The sequence below is a fragment of the Symphalangus syndactylus genome, chromosome X, assembly GCF_028878055.3.
Source record: "Symphalangus syndactylus isolate Jambi chromosome X, NHGRI_mSymSyn1-v2.1_pri, whole genome shotgun sequence".
In the NCBI taxonomy this organism is placed as follows: Eukaryota; Metazoa; Chordata; class Mammalia; order Primates; family Hylobatidae; genus Symphalangus; species Symphalangus syndactylus.
In genome coordinates this window covers 16745959-16759304 of record NC_072447.2, presented here as the reverse complement: position 1 = coordinate 16759304, position 13346 = coordinate 16745959, and the positions used below count along the sequence as shown (strand labels likewise).

Genomic DNA, 13346 nt, shown 5'->3' with positions numbered 1-13346 from the left:
CCCGCCCAGCAGACACAAATCATATGTGATTGCTCCCCTGCCCCATTTTGTCCAGATTATCTTATGCAACATGAAGATTCCCTGCATTTTCCCTCTGCCCCATTTGTCTATGCCATCATATGTAAAAAAACACAGATTCACTGAGCCAGACCAAAGCATGAATAACTATTTTTCCCTACCCCCCTCTTCCATGAAAATTATGTACTTCTCAATTTCCCCCACCCTTTCCCCTTTAAATTTGGAGCCTTCAAAATCATCTTCGGAGAAGAGCACAGACCTGTCTCCTGGGTGCGCGTCCTTAACCTTAACTTTGGCAAATAAGTCTTTTACACTCGTCTCGTCATTTTTCTCGACTGACAACATGGACACAAAGAAGGGAACACCAGGCACCAGGGCCTGCTCGAGGGCAGAGGGTGGGAGGAGAGTGAGGATGGAAAAACTACCTATCAAGTACTATGCTTATTACCTGGGTGATGACATAATGCGTACACCTGTGACAAACAAGTTACCTATACAACACCCCTACACAAGGACCCCTGAACCTAACATCAAAGTTAAAAAAGATGGTCTATAAGCTTTTGCATCCCATTGGTGGTTGAGTCTTGGTTCTGAAGGTTTGCGTGTATATCCACTCGACACATTTATACGCTTTTTCTCCTATTAATTAAGCTGCCTCATGTCAGTGATTCAGAGAAAACTTAGGAGGCCAAAAGCCTTGGCTCTCACAAAGCCTAATGAGACCATATCTAAAAAAAAAAAAAAGAAAGAAAAAAGGTACTTCCCACATTGCCAGAGCTCTTGGCACATATTAGTTTTAACCAAAAAGATGGTTACTCAAGGCCGGGCGCGGTGGCTCACGTCTGTAATCCCAGCAATATGGGAGGCTGAAGAGGGCGGATCACCTGAGGTCAGGAGTTCAAGACCAGCCTGACCAACATGGTGAAACCCCGTCTGTACTAAAAATACAAAAATTAGCCAGGCGTAGTGGCTCATGCCTGTAATCCCAGCACTTTGGGAGGCTGAGGCAGATGGATCACCTGAGGTCAGGAGTTCGAGACCAATCTGACCAACATAGTGAAACCCTGTCTCTACTAAAAAAAACAAAAAATAGGCCGGGCGCGGTGGCTCAAGCCTGTAATCCCAGCACTTTGGGAGGCCGAGGCGGGTGGATCACGAGGTCAGGAGATCAAGACCATCCTGGCTAACATAGTGAAACCCCATCTCTACTGAAAATACAAAAAATTAGCCGGGCGTGGTGGCGGGCGCCTGTAGTCCCAGCTACTCGGGAGGCTAAGGCAGGAGAATGGCGTGAACCCGGGAGGTGGAGCTTGCAGTGAGCTGAGATTGCACCACTGCGCTCCAGCCTGGGTGACAGAGCGAGACTCCGTCTCAAAAAAAAAAAACAAACAAAAAAAAAAATTAGCCTGGTGTAGTGGCATATGCCTGTAATCCCAGCTACTTGGGAGGTTGAGGCAGGAGAATCACTTGAACCCGGGAGGCCAAGGTTGCAGTGAGCAGAGATGGTACCACTGCACTCCAGCCTGGGCAACAAGTGAAACTCTGTCTCAAAAAAAAAAAAGAAAAAAAGAAAAGAAAAGATGGTTACTCAGTTCATTGAAGGTGTGCAAAACTCTTAACAAAGGGAAAATGTTAAAATGGAGATAATGGTTTAAAATCAACCTTTTTTTTCTTTTCTTTTCTTTTTCTTTGAGACAGGATCTCAGTCTGTCACCCAAGCTGGAGTGCAGTGGCACGATCTTCTCTCTCTCTGCTCACTGAAGCCTCGACCCTCCCGGGCTCAAGTGATCCTCCTACATCTGCCCCCTGAGTAGCTGGAACTACAGGCACGTGCCACCACGCCTGGCTAATTTTTGTATATATATGTATCTTTTGTAGAGACAGTGTTTTTCCGTGTTGTCCAGGCTGGTCTCAAACTCCTGGGCTCGAGCACTCCTCCCACCTCAGCCTCCCCAAGTGCTGGGATTACAGGCATGAGCCACCGCGCCCAGCCATTGAAAGTGTTTTCTATACTGTTTGAAGCAAGCGAGCTGCGCCCCTAAAGAATTTCCAGTTTGTTGGATGCTCTCTCTCTCTAATTAGTTGTATAGTTCTTTGCTCTGTTTACTTTTATCTAAACAAAGGTGTGTGTGTGTGTGTATGCGTGTGTGTATGTGTGGCTGCACCCACCCTCCTGGGGAACAGAAGCGGAACGGCCCAGCACAGACGGGTTCTCAGAAGACCAGGCACCAGCACAGCACACAGCACCCCCCTCACCGAAGACTCCAGGTAGAAGGCCCAGGGCAGAGTGCAACCGGGAGCCCTAGAAAGACGACCCCTCCACCCTCCACCCACCACCGCGTGCCCAGATGTAGGCGTACCGTGCGTGTTGTCGGAGTTGTCATAACTGGAGTAGCCACCGCCGCCACCTCCTGTTAGACAGAGAAGGTAGAGTTGAGGGATGTTCAGGTGTCCGAGCGTGGGGTTTCCTGCAGGTGTTGGTCTGTCCAGCTCATTGGGAATGGCAACAAGTCGTGTGAACGTGTCACTGCCAAGAGAGCTCCAAAGAGTGACAAGCAGGGGAGAGTCAAGGGTGGGAAAACTCGTGCCAACACTGAGCTCTAGCTATAAAAACACTTCGCCATCACAGGACTAACATTCACCCTGGGGACTCCAAATTCACGCAGGCGCACCCGCTTCCTGCCGAGAAACTGATATGAGATCAGCCACCCCGACACCAGATTAGGAGGACCTTCCAGCAGATGGTCTCAATTGTAAATGTTCTCAGTTTCTCCTTTCAAAAATAACTAGTAATTTTTAGTTTATTCCTGATTGTTACTGTAATAAATTCTAAGACAGTGCTCTTTATTTATTGCAAGTAAACACGGCAGAAAAGATGACTGGATGCAATCTGGTTGTCCGAAAGATGCAGATCCAGCTTTGCAAAATATCTGGGACAAGTCCTTTATGTCTTCTAAAATAAAATCGCAGAACTAAACAGGCCAGGAACCTCACATGCTTGAAGATAAAGCCTCAAACACCACACTCTTCAGCCCAATGTTGCATGCATCTCTATCTCCTATTGTCTGTACTTGTATTTCTATATGAAAGATTCTTGGCAGACATTCACCTCCAATTATAGAGAAAACTTTATATTAGAAGTGTTTATATATGTCTGTGTGTATAAAGATATATGTACATATATAAAGGCGTATATATATACACACACACACAAACACACACACACATATACCTAAATGTATATACATATATACATGAAGGGACCTATATACACATATATAAAACAGTATGCATACATATGTAAAGGTATACACATATATATAACAGTATAGAAACATATGTAAGCTATATATGCATATATATGGAAAGACATCTACAAATATGTGTTTATACAAATAATGCATATATACATATAAAATATATACTTATATAAGATATTTATACATATATAAAGGTTATATATAGATATATAAATATATTTATGAAGATATTTATACACATAAAGACATATACATATGCATATATAAAAGTGTATCTATAAATGTACACATACATATATAAAAGCATATATAGGTATATATGTACATATAAAGATATATATAAATAAAGGTATATAATTATATATGTATAAATATATATATTTATATAATATATACATAAAATATAAAAATGTATATAAAATGTATATGTATATAAAGATATATTAAAGATATATATAAAGATACATTAAAAGATACACATATAGACCAGGTGCAGTGGCTCACGCCTGTAATCCCAAGACTTTGGGAGGCTGAGGCAGGTGGATCACGAGGTCAGGAGTTCAGGACCAGCCTGGCCAAAATGGTGAAACCCCGTCTCTACTAAAAATACAAAAGTTAGCCAGCCGTGCTGGCAGGCGCCTGTAATCCCAGCTACTCAGGAGGCTGAGGCAGAGCATCACTTGAACCCGGGAGGCAGAGGTTGCAGTGAGCCAAAATCATGCCACTGCACTCCAGCCTGGGCGACAGAGCGAGACTCCGTCTCAAAAAAAAAAAAAAAAAAGATATGTATATACATATATAAAGACATTTATATACCTATATAAAGATATATACACATGTGTATATAAAGTTGTGTGTACATATATAACACATATAAAAGTATATACACATAAAGGTATATGTGTACATATATAAAGGCATTTATACACACATATAAAGATATATACATACGTATATATAAAAGTGTATATATAAATATATACATATATAGATAAAAGCACATACACATAAAGGTATATATGTACATATATAAAGATGTATATAAATAAAGGCATATATTTAATTATATGTGTAAAGATATATATTTATATAACACACACATAAAATATAAAAATGTATATAAAATGTATATATATTTAAAGATATACATGAAGATATTTAAAAGATATATTAAAAGATATACATATAAATACATAAATATATATAAAAAGCATATATCTGCATGTAAATATAAAGATATATATACACATATAAAACATGTACCTATGTAAAGATATATATAAGGATATATATAAATTCAGGAATATACATATATAAAAACATAGAAAGGTATCCACGTAGTGTATATATACAAAAGCATGTATATACACACATGAAAAAAACCGCATACCTACATGTGTAAATGTATTTATATATATTTAAAAGCATACATACACACAAACATAAAAGATACATAAACATTTATATACAGACAAATGAAGATTGATAAGCATGCAGATATATAAAGGTGTGTCTGCACATATACACCCACACTTACACATATACAAGTCTAAACAGAAATGACCGCAAGTGTTTCAGTGGACCCTCCAGTTCTACCTGTTCATTTTGTTTCCATCCAGTCCACTAGCCTGGAGAGGCGGACAGATGCCCAGACCACAAACCCCACTGATGCGGCCACGGGGCCTTCTCTGTCATCCCCTGCCCTTGCACCGGCTTATCGTCTACTCGTCACCAACTTTGCCCCAACCTCAAGCCTCTCATCCCGCCCTCTCTGTGCAAGTTCAGTGTGTCGCATCTGGAGAGGCTCGACACCTACCTGCAGGCGGCCGCGGCCTGGGCCTGGGCGGGTAGCGTCCGTCATCACGGTCCACATCATTGAAGTAACCTGTGGGGCAGAGCACACGGCATTGCTAGTGCGACCTCTCCAAAGGTCCCCTTCACACCAGGTCTGCGCTGGGGGCACTGGGACAGGTTTTGGAGAAGAGCGTTCCAATGCCAACTGGCTCTTTGCAGGACGCCCACAGGCACCAGGAATTAAATTACCTTGTGGGCTGGCCGCCTTGCCTGCAAGGAGGCGTGTGCAGGGCCCAGAACGTCTGCAGTGTGGCCTCATAATGCTGATGTTTGCCCCTCTTCTGCTCAAAGCCCTCCCAGGGCCAACCGTGAGCTGGGGTGAAGCTCAGGCTGTGGTGTCTGCCTGCTGCCTGGATCCCTCTCTCAGGGCGTCCCGTCTCCAAATTCCCTGCCTTTCCCTCCTTCCCTGGATGTTCCCCGTTGCTCCTGCCTCTGGACCTTTGCATGCCCCTTTCCCTCTGCTTCCTTCCTGGCCGTCCTTCCTGGATGAGCCAGCATCACCTCTCACCATGTCCTCGTCCAGCTCTCCTTCTGCCCCGCCTCCCACCTAGGCCCATCCCCTGCTCAGAATCCTCCAACATCATCTCATATCCTGCCCCTCCTAGTCATTAAGCAAGCCCGGAAGGAGACTCCGGGCTTTTCCTTCTCTCCCTATGGCTCCTGTTGCCCCATCAACCAGGCACCTCCCCCAGGCTTCTCCATCACCATACGCATGCTCCTAACCCCACCCCTCACGTTGGCAGTGGCCGATTCCCCAGGGAGAATTCCAGCTCCTCAGGTCCCCACAATCCACTCCCCTTTTCTCTTTCAAGTTCCTGCTCAACTATCTTGTCTGAAACCAGCACCATCTCCCTGTCTCTCTCTCGGCTCCCCAGAGCACAGCCACTACCCACCCCAATAGATTTGTTTCATCCATTCGTTACTGCTCCTTACTGCCCTGACACGAGACCTACCTGCTTCCTCCCAAAAAACAAAGAGGCACCTGCAAGACAGAAGATCCCAGAGCCCTGAGAATCCACCGTGAGAGAGCTTTCTCAATAACCCAAGGCTGCTTTGCAAGCCTCATTTCCTAAGACGTCTTTTGCTGCCCTGACAAAGTTCCGACTGCCGCGTTCACCTGTGCCTCTGCCCTCTGACGGTGTCTGTCATAGACTGAGCTACTTCAGGCTCAAATGAGATCCAAGGAGACCTTCCTTCTATGGTTCCTGGACCCCGAATTAAGCCTTGGAGTCTGCCTTTCCTCTCCAAGATTGGTCTATAGATAAGTAATTAGGTCTTTGGTCTTGATCTATAAGAAATCCATGCTAATGTGCACCATTGTCACTCTGGGGGGTAGGAAACATGCTGATTGGGTTTATTAAACATGTGAAATGCAAGCTGGGTGCAACCCAGCACTTTGGGAGGTGGAGGCGGGAGGATTGCTTGAGGCCAGGAGTTGGAGACCAGTCTGGGCAACATAGTGAGATTCCCCGTCTCTACAAAAAATACAAAAAATTATCTGGGCTTGGTGGTGTGCGCCTGTAGTCCCATCTGCCAGGAGGATCACTTGAGCCCAGGAACTGGAGGCTGCAGTTAGCTATGATCACACCACTGCGTTCCAGCCTGAGTGACACAGAGAGACCCTGTTTCAAAAAAAAAAAAGTATAAAATACAAAAGGCAGAGTGGTTGTTCTGCTTTGCTTTAGCACGGACCATTCCCTCAGCACAGACTCTCCAGAGCTTTGGGACTGCAGGTAAGTGAGTGCCCCTAATCTGATCCCACAGTGGCATAGATCTGTGAAGCTGAAGTCGAGGTAGCATGCACAGAGGCTCTGGGGAGTTCAAGAGCCATTGCACTTGGCTTAAGAGACTGTTTCCTAGGGCTAGGTTCAGTGGCTCACATCTGTAATCCCAGCACTTTGAGAGGTCAAGGCAGGAGGGTCACTTAAGGCCAGGAGTTTGTGACCAGCCTGGGCAACAGAGGGAAACCCTGTCCCAACACACACACATGCACACACACACACACACACAAAGAAAAAGAAAAAGAAAGAAAAAGAAAAAATTAGCCAGGTGGAGTGCTGTGTGTCTGTAGTCCTAGCTATTCAGGAGGCTAAAGTCGGAGGATTGCTTGAGCCCAGGAGGTGGAGGCTGCAGTGAGCTGTGATCCCACCACTGCATTTCAGCCTAGGCAACAAAGCAAGTCCCTGTCTCAAAAAAAATAATAATAAAAAAGAGATATTTCCTAAAACAGCTTTTTTATTTTTACTGTTTTTGAGATGGAGTCTCGTTCTGTCGCCCAGGCTGGAGTGCAATGGCATGATCTCGGCTCACTGCAACTCCAACTGAACTCTGCCTCCCAGGTTCAAGTGATTCTCCTGCCTCAACCTCTCAAGTAGTTGTGATTACAGGTACACACCACCATGCCTGGCTAATTTTTGTATTTTAATGAAGATGGAGTTTCACCATGTTGGCCAGGCTGGTCTCGAACTCCTGACCTCAAGGGGTCTTTCCACTTCGGCCTCCCAAAGTGCTGGGATTACCTGAATGAGCCACCACGCCTGGCCTCTAAAACAACTTTGAACAGGGAACCTCTGACATAAAGATCCCTTGTTCATGTCTTGGTGGACGAACGCTATGAATCACAAGACCAGAGACTTTTGAGGAGGAAGAACTATTGTAGAGCGTTCCAGGAAATGGAGCTGAAGCTATACACCCTGATGAAGGCATGCAGAGGTAAGTTTTTCATTCAGGAATCCAGCTGTTTGCCTGTTGGGACTCAAGCATTAATGACTTCACTGACCTTCACCCAGGACTCATTGTGTGCCAGGCACAGCTTTCCAGACTAGGGAATGCAGCAGTGAATGAAAGGCAAAAATCCATGCCCATGTAGAGTTCTCATTCTAATTCAAAGGAATCAACTAAACACAACTGCACGGCGTTGCATGTAAGAACATATCAAGTAGCATGGAGTACGGGAATGCAGAGGAAGGAACCACCTCCTGGGGGAACACAGGCTAGGATACAACGTTGTGGTTTTGGAGACTTGCCGGAGGTGGGTGAGTGGGCAAAAGTGTGTTAGTTTTTCTAGGGAGGAAACACAATTCTTCAGTTGCAAGACCCAAGGGAAAAGGCACTGGGACATACCCAAAGCTTGTTTCCTTGGATTTCACGAAGAGTGCCTTGAACCCTAGGAATATGACAACATCCAAGCAACATCCTGAAACAATCAGAATCAGGGGAACTCCCAATGGTTAAGGCAGGTAGAGAGAGGAAGACACCCAGTGTATCTTAGCTTCCCCAATCTGCACATATTTGCCCCACCAATGGAATCGCTGAGACTCTTCCAACTTTATAGACCAGCATCTCTTTCCTGAGTGTCTCACGTCCATGACACACAGTTGCCAAGGCGGAGATGGGAAGTGCTGTAGGAACACAGGCAAAGTGGCCCCAGATAACTCTTGCAGAGGGAAGAATAAGTGAGTAGAACACAGACCAACAAAAAAAAAAAAAAACAGAAAAAATTGCCTTCCTCCATCATAACTTGAAAGGTCTTAGGGTGCATGGTATTTTTCAGTCAATGTCATCAAAAACATTTAAATTTATTTACTATCAACTAAATGTAACCCCCAGGTGCTGGTGGATAGCAGAACTGAACTCCGCAAAACAATGTCTGTGCATTTCAAAAGCAACTGGTCTTTCACCATGGAGATGAGAATTTTTAAGTCATTAAATAATACTTGTATCCAACCACCCCCCCTCCTTTTTTTGAGACAGAGTCTCACTCTATCACCTAGGCTGGAGTGCATTGGCACAATCTTGGCTCAAGGCAACCTCCGCCTCCTGGGTTCAAGCGATTCTCCTGCCTCAGCCTTCCCGGTAGCTGGGATTACAGGCACGCGTCACTCTGCCCAGCTAATTTTGTATTTTTAGTAGAAACAGGGGTTCACCATGTTGGCCGCTGGTCTCAAACTCCTGACCTCAGGTGATCTGCCTGAGGAGACCTCGGCCTCCCAAAGTGCCAGGATTACAGGCGTGAAGCACTTCTTTTTTTTTTTTTTTTTTTTTTTTTCCTTTTGAGACAGGGTCTCGCTCTGTCTCCCAGGCTGGAGTGCTGCGGCATGATCTCAGCTCACTGCAACCTCTGCCTCCTGGGTTCAAGCGATTCTCCTGCTTCATCCTCCTGAGTAGCTGGATTACAGGCACGTGCCACCACGCCCGGCGAATTTTTGTATTCTTAGTAGAGACAGGGTTTCATCAGATTGCCCAGGCTGGTGTCAAACTCCTGACCTCAAGTGATCCGCCCACCTCGGCTTCCCAAAGTGCTGGGATTACAGGCATGAGCCACTGTGCCTGGCCCCAGACACTTCTAAAATGGATGTTAATACTGATTACCAGGCTGGGCCACAATAGCTGGTGCCTGTAATCCCAGCATTTTGGGAGGCTGAGGCAGAGGATTGCTTGAGGCCAGGAGTTCAAGAATAGCCTGAACAACACAGCAAGATCCTGTCTCTGCAAAAAGTTTGAAATCTAGCCAATATAGGTGGTGAAATATAGGTGGTGAGATACAGGTGGTGAGATACAGGTGGTGAGATATAGGTGGTGAGATACAGGTGGTGAGATATAGGTGGTGAGATATAGGTGGTGAGACACAGGTGGTGAGATATAGGTGGTGAGATACAGGTGGTGAGATATAGGTGGTGAGATATAGGTGGTGAGACACAGGTGGTGAGATATAGGTGGTGAGATACAGGTGGTGAGATATAGGTGGTGAAATCTAGGTGGTGAGATACAGGTGGTGAGATACAGGTGGTGAGATACAGGTGGTGAGATATAGGTGGTGAGATACAGGTGGTGAGATATAGGTGGTGAGATATAGGTGGTGAGATACAGGTGGTGAGATATAGGTGGTGAGATACAGGTGGTGAGATATAGGTGGTGAGATATAGGTGGTGAGATACAGGTGGTGAGATATAGGTGGTGAGATACAGGTGGTGAGATATAGGTGGTGAGATACAGGTGGTGAGATATAGGTGGTGAGATATAGGTGGTGAGATACAGGTGGTGAGATATAGGTGGTGAAATATAGGTGGTGAGATACAGGTGGTGAGATACAGGTGGTGAGATACAGGTGGTGAGATATAGGTGGTGAGATACAGGTGGTGAGATACAGGTGGTGAGATACAGGTGGTGAGATATAGGTGGTGAAATCTAGGTGGTGAGATACAGGTGGTGAGATATAGGTGGTGAGATACAGGTGGTGAGATACAGGTGGTGAGATACAGATGGTGAGATACAGGTGGTGAAATCTAGGTGGTGAGATACAGGTGGTGAAATCTAGGTGGTGAGATCTAGGTGGTGAGATATAGGTGGTGAGATACAGGTGGTGAGATATAGGTGGTGAGATACAGGTGGTGAGATATAGGTGGTGAAATCTAGGTGGTGAGATACAGGTGGTGAGATACAGGTGGTGAGATATAGGTGGTGAGATACAGGTGGTGAGACATAGGTGGTGAGATATAGGTGGTGAGATACAGGTGGTGAGATACAGGTGGTGAGATACAGGTGGTGACATCTAGGTGGTGAGATATAGGTGGTGAGATATAGGTGGTGAGATATAGGTGGTGAGATACAGGTGGTGAGATATAGGTGGTGAGATATAGGTGGTGAGATACAGGTGGTGAGATATAGGTGGTGAGATATAGGTGGTGAGATACAGGTGGTGAGATACAGGTGGTGAGACACAGGTGGTGAGATATAGGTGGTGAGATACAGGTGGTGAGATATAGGTGGTGAGATATAGGTGGTGAGATACAGGTGGTGAGATATAGGTGGTGAGATATAGGTGTTGTACATCTGTAGTCCTAACTACTTGAAAGGCTGAGGGAGGAAGATTGCTTGAGCCCAGGAGTTCGAGGCTGCAATTACATCACTTCACTCCGGCCAGGGCAACAGAGCGAGACCCTGTCTCCAAAATAAACAATAAAATAAAATAGTAAAATAACAGAATCAAATAAAATAGTAAAATAAAATAAAATAAAATAAAATAAAAATAAATAAATAAATACTCACTACCTCCACTGTTGCCGGAATCGCCAGGCTGGGGTTGAGGGCGTGGCTTCGGCCTTGGGTAGATATCTGTTGGAAAACAACAGGATGATTTCAGAAAAATAAGGACATCTTTCAGGTAGATGCCATCTATAAATAAGAATGCCGAAGTATAGAAAAGGTGTAACTGCCCATTGCTTTGACGGAGCTTATTAATCATGTAGACAATATTCATAATACCACCTCAGAGCTTACAATTAAAAAAAAAAACTTTCATTTTTGTACCCTAAACTTACACCACTGGTGCTTTCGCAAGAAATCCAGGGCTCTCCGAAATTAACGGGGCAGAAAGTATGTTGTTGCCCTTTCCCTGTTTAGGGCTACTACAAATGCCAGCACCATTTACAGAAGTCAGTCACTTCTACAAATGTTAGGATGAAACATCTGACCTTTTGATAGTGTGTTGTATTTCCATCTTGCTTGAGTTACACCCTTTCATTTGAATTTGTGTTGTTGCTGTTTTGAGACAGGGTCTTGCTCTGTTGCCCAGGCTGGAGTGCAGTGGTGCAATCATAGCTCCCTGCAGCCTCGAGTTCATAGGCTCAAACAATCCTCCCACCTCAACCACCCAGGTAGCTCAGACTACAGGTGCACACCACCATAGTTGGCTAATTTTAAAAATTTGCATAGAGACAAGGTCTTGCTATGTTGCCCAGGCTGGTGTCAAATTCCTGTTCTCAAGTAATCGTCCTGTCTTGCCTTCCCAAAGAGCTGGAATCATCACAGCCATGAGCCACACTGAGCCGGGCTTCATTTGAATTTCTGAAAACTTTTTGCAATGACTTTTGCATGTTCCTCAAGTTTACCATGAGCTTTCTGCCCTAGGACTTTTTTTTTTTTTTAAGATGGAGTTTCGCTTGTGTTGCCCAGGCTGGAGTGCAGTGGCGCGATCTCAGCTCACGGCAACCTCTGCCTCCTGGTCAAACAATTCTCCTGCCTCAGCCTCCCGAGTAGCTGAGATTACAGGTGTGTGCCACCACGCCTGGCCAATTTTTGTATTTTTAGTAGAGATGGGATTTCACTATGTTGCCCAGCCTGGTCCTGAATTTCTGACCTCAGGTGATCTGCCCACCTCGGCCTCCCAAAGTGCTGGGATTACAGGCATGAGCCACCGTGCCCAGCCCTGCCCCAGGACTTTTGCAGGTGACATTCCTTCTGTCATGACCCCTCCTGTTCCCTGTCCAACACTTTACACACTCCCTAAATATTTGAAGAATCCATTTGTCATCTGGAAAAGCATTAATTAGCTCATCCCTCCTGTCTCAGCTTAAATGTCCTTCGACCCTATTCAAGCAGCCGAAATGAAATAATCAGTGCAAGCTCTTTGCACAACATGAGTCTGTATCTTCAGCACCTTTTTGTCGCTGGACTAGAAACTTTATTTTCTGTACCCATTTTATATTCCTGGTACCTGGCACTGCCAGTACCTGGCAAGTGCTTATCCACATTGGCTCAAGAGTATAATTACTTTAATTCACAAAAAAGGCAAGGATGTTGTTCTCAAAGTCCTTCCTCAGGACAGACATCTCAGAACACTGGAAATCTGGGCTGAGAATGACTAGTTTTTCACTTCTCAAAATAGTCTCTCTCTCTTTCCCTTTCTCTCTCTTGAGACAGGGTGTTGCTCTGTTGCTCAGGCTGGAGTGCAGTGGTGAATCATAGCTCACTGCAGCCTCCACCTCCTGGGCTCAAGTGATCCTCCTGCCTCAGCCTCCTGGGTATAGCTAGGACCACAGGCATGGACCACCATGCCCTGCCTAGGCTTTCTTTTTTTTTTTTTTTTGAGACAGAGTCTTGCTCTGTCGCCCAGGCTGGAGTGCAATGGCGCGATCTCAGCTCACTGCAACCTCCGCCTCCTGGGTTCAAGCGATTCTCTGGCCTCAGCCTCCCAAGTAGCTGGGATTACAGGTATACACCACCATGCCCAGCTAATTTTTGTATTTTTAGTAGAGACAGCGTTTCACCATGTTGGCCAGGCTGATCTTGAAATCCTGACTTCAGGTGATCCACCCATGTCGGCCTCTGAAAGGGCTGGGATTACAGGCATGAGCCACCACGCCCAGCCTAGACTCTCTTTTGAGGTCTCTAAAATGATACAACTGTGGGGGATTATGGAAACTTGGGGGCCAA

General features: G+C 45.3%; 1 protein-coding gene across 4 annotated transcripts in view; it reads right to left on the bottom strand.

The window, feature by feature from the left end:
• Positions 1-13346, bottom strand: part of XG (Xg glycoprotein (Xg blood group)) — a 61791-nt gene that overhangs the window by 16265 nt on the left and 32180 nt on the right. For 2 of the 4 annotated variants that reach the window (XM_055267120.2, XM_063635177.1), the window contains exons 5-7: positions 11181-11246; positions 5095-5163; positions 2379-2429 (exon numbers count right to left, since the gene is read on the bottom strand). In XM_055267120.2, the coding sequence (XP_055123095.1) occupies positions 2379-2429; positions 5095-5163; positions 11181-11246 (186 nt within the window). The remainder of the gene's footprint in view (positions 1-2378; positions 2430-5094; positions 5164-11180; positions 11247-13346) is intronic. The other 2 variants (XM_055267119.2, XM_055267121.1) reach the window with 1 other exon arrangement.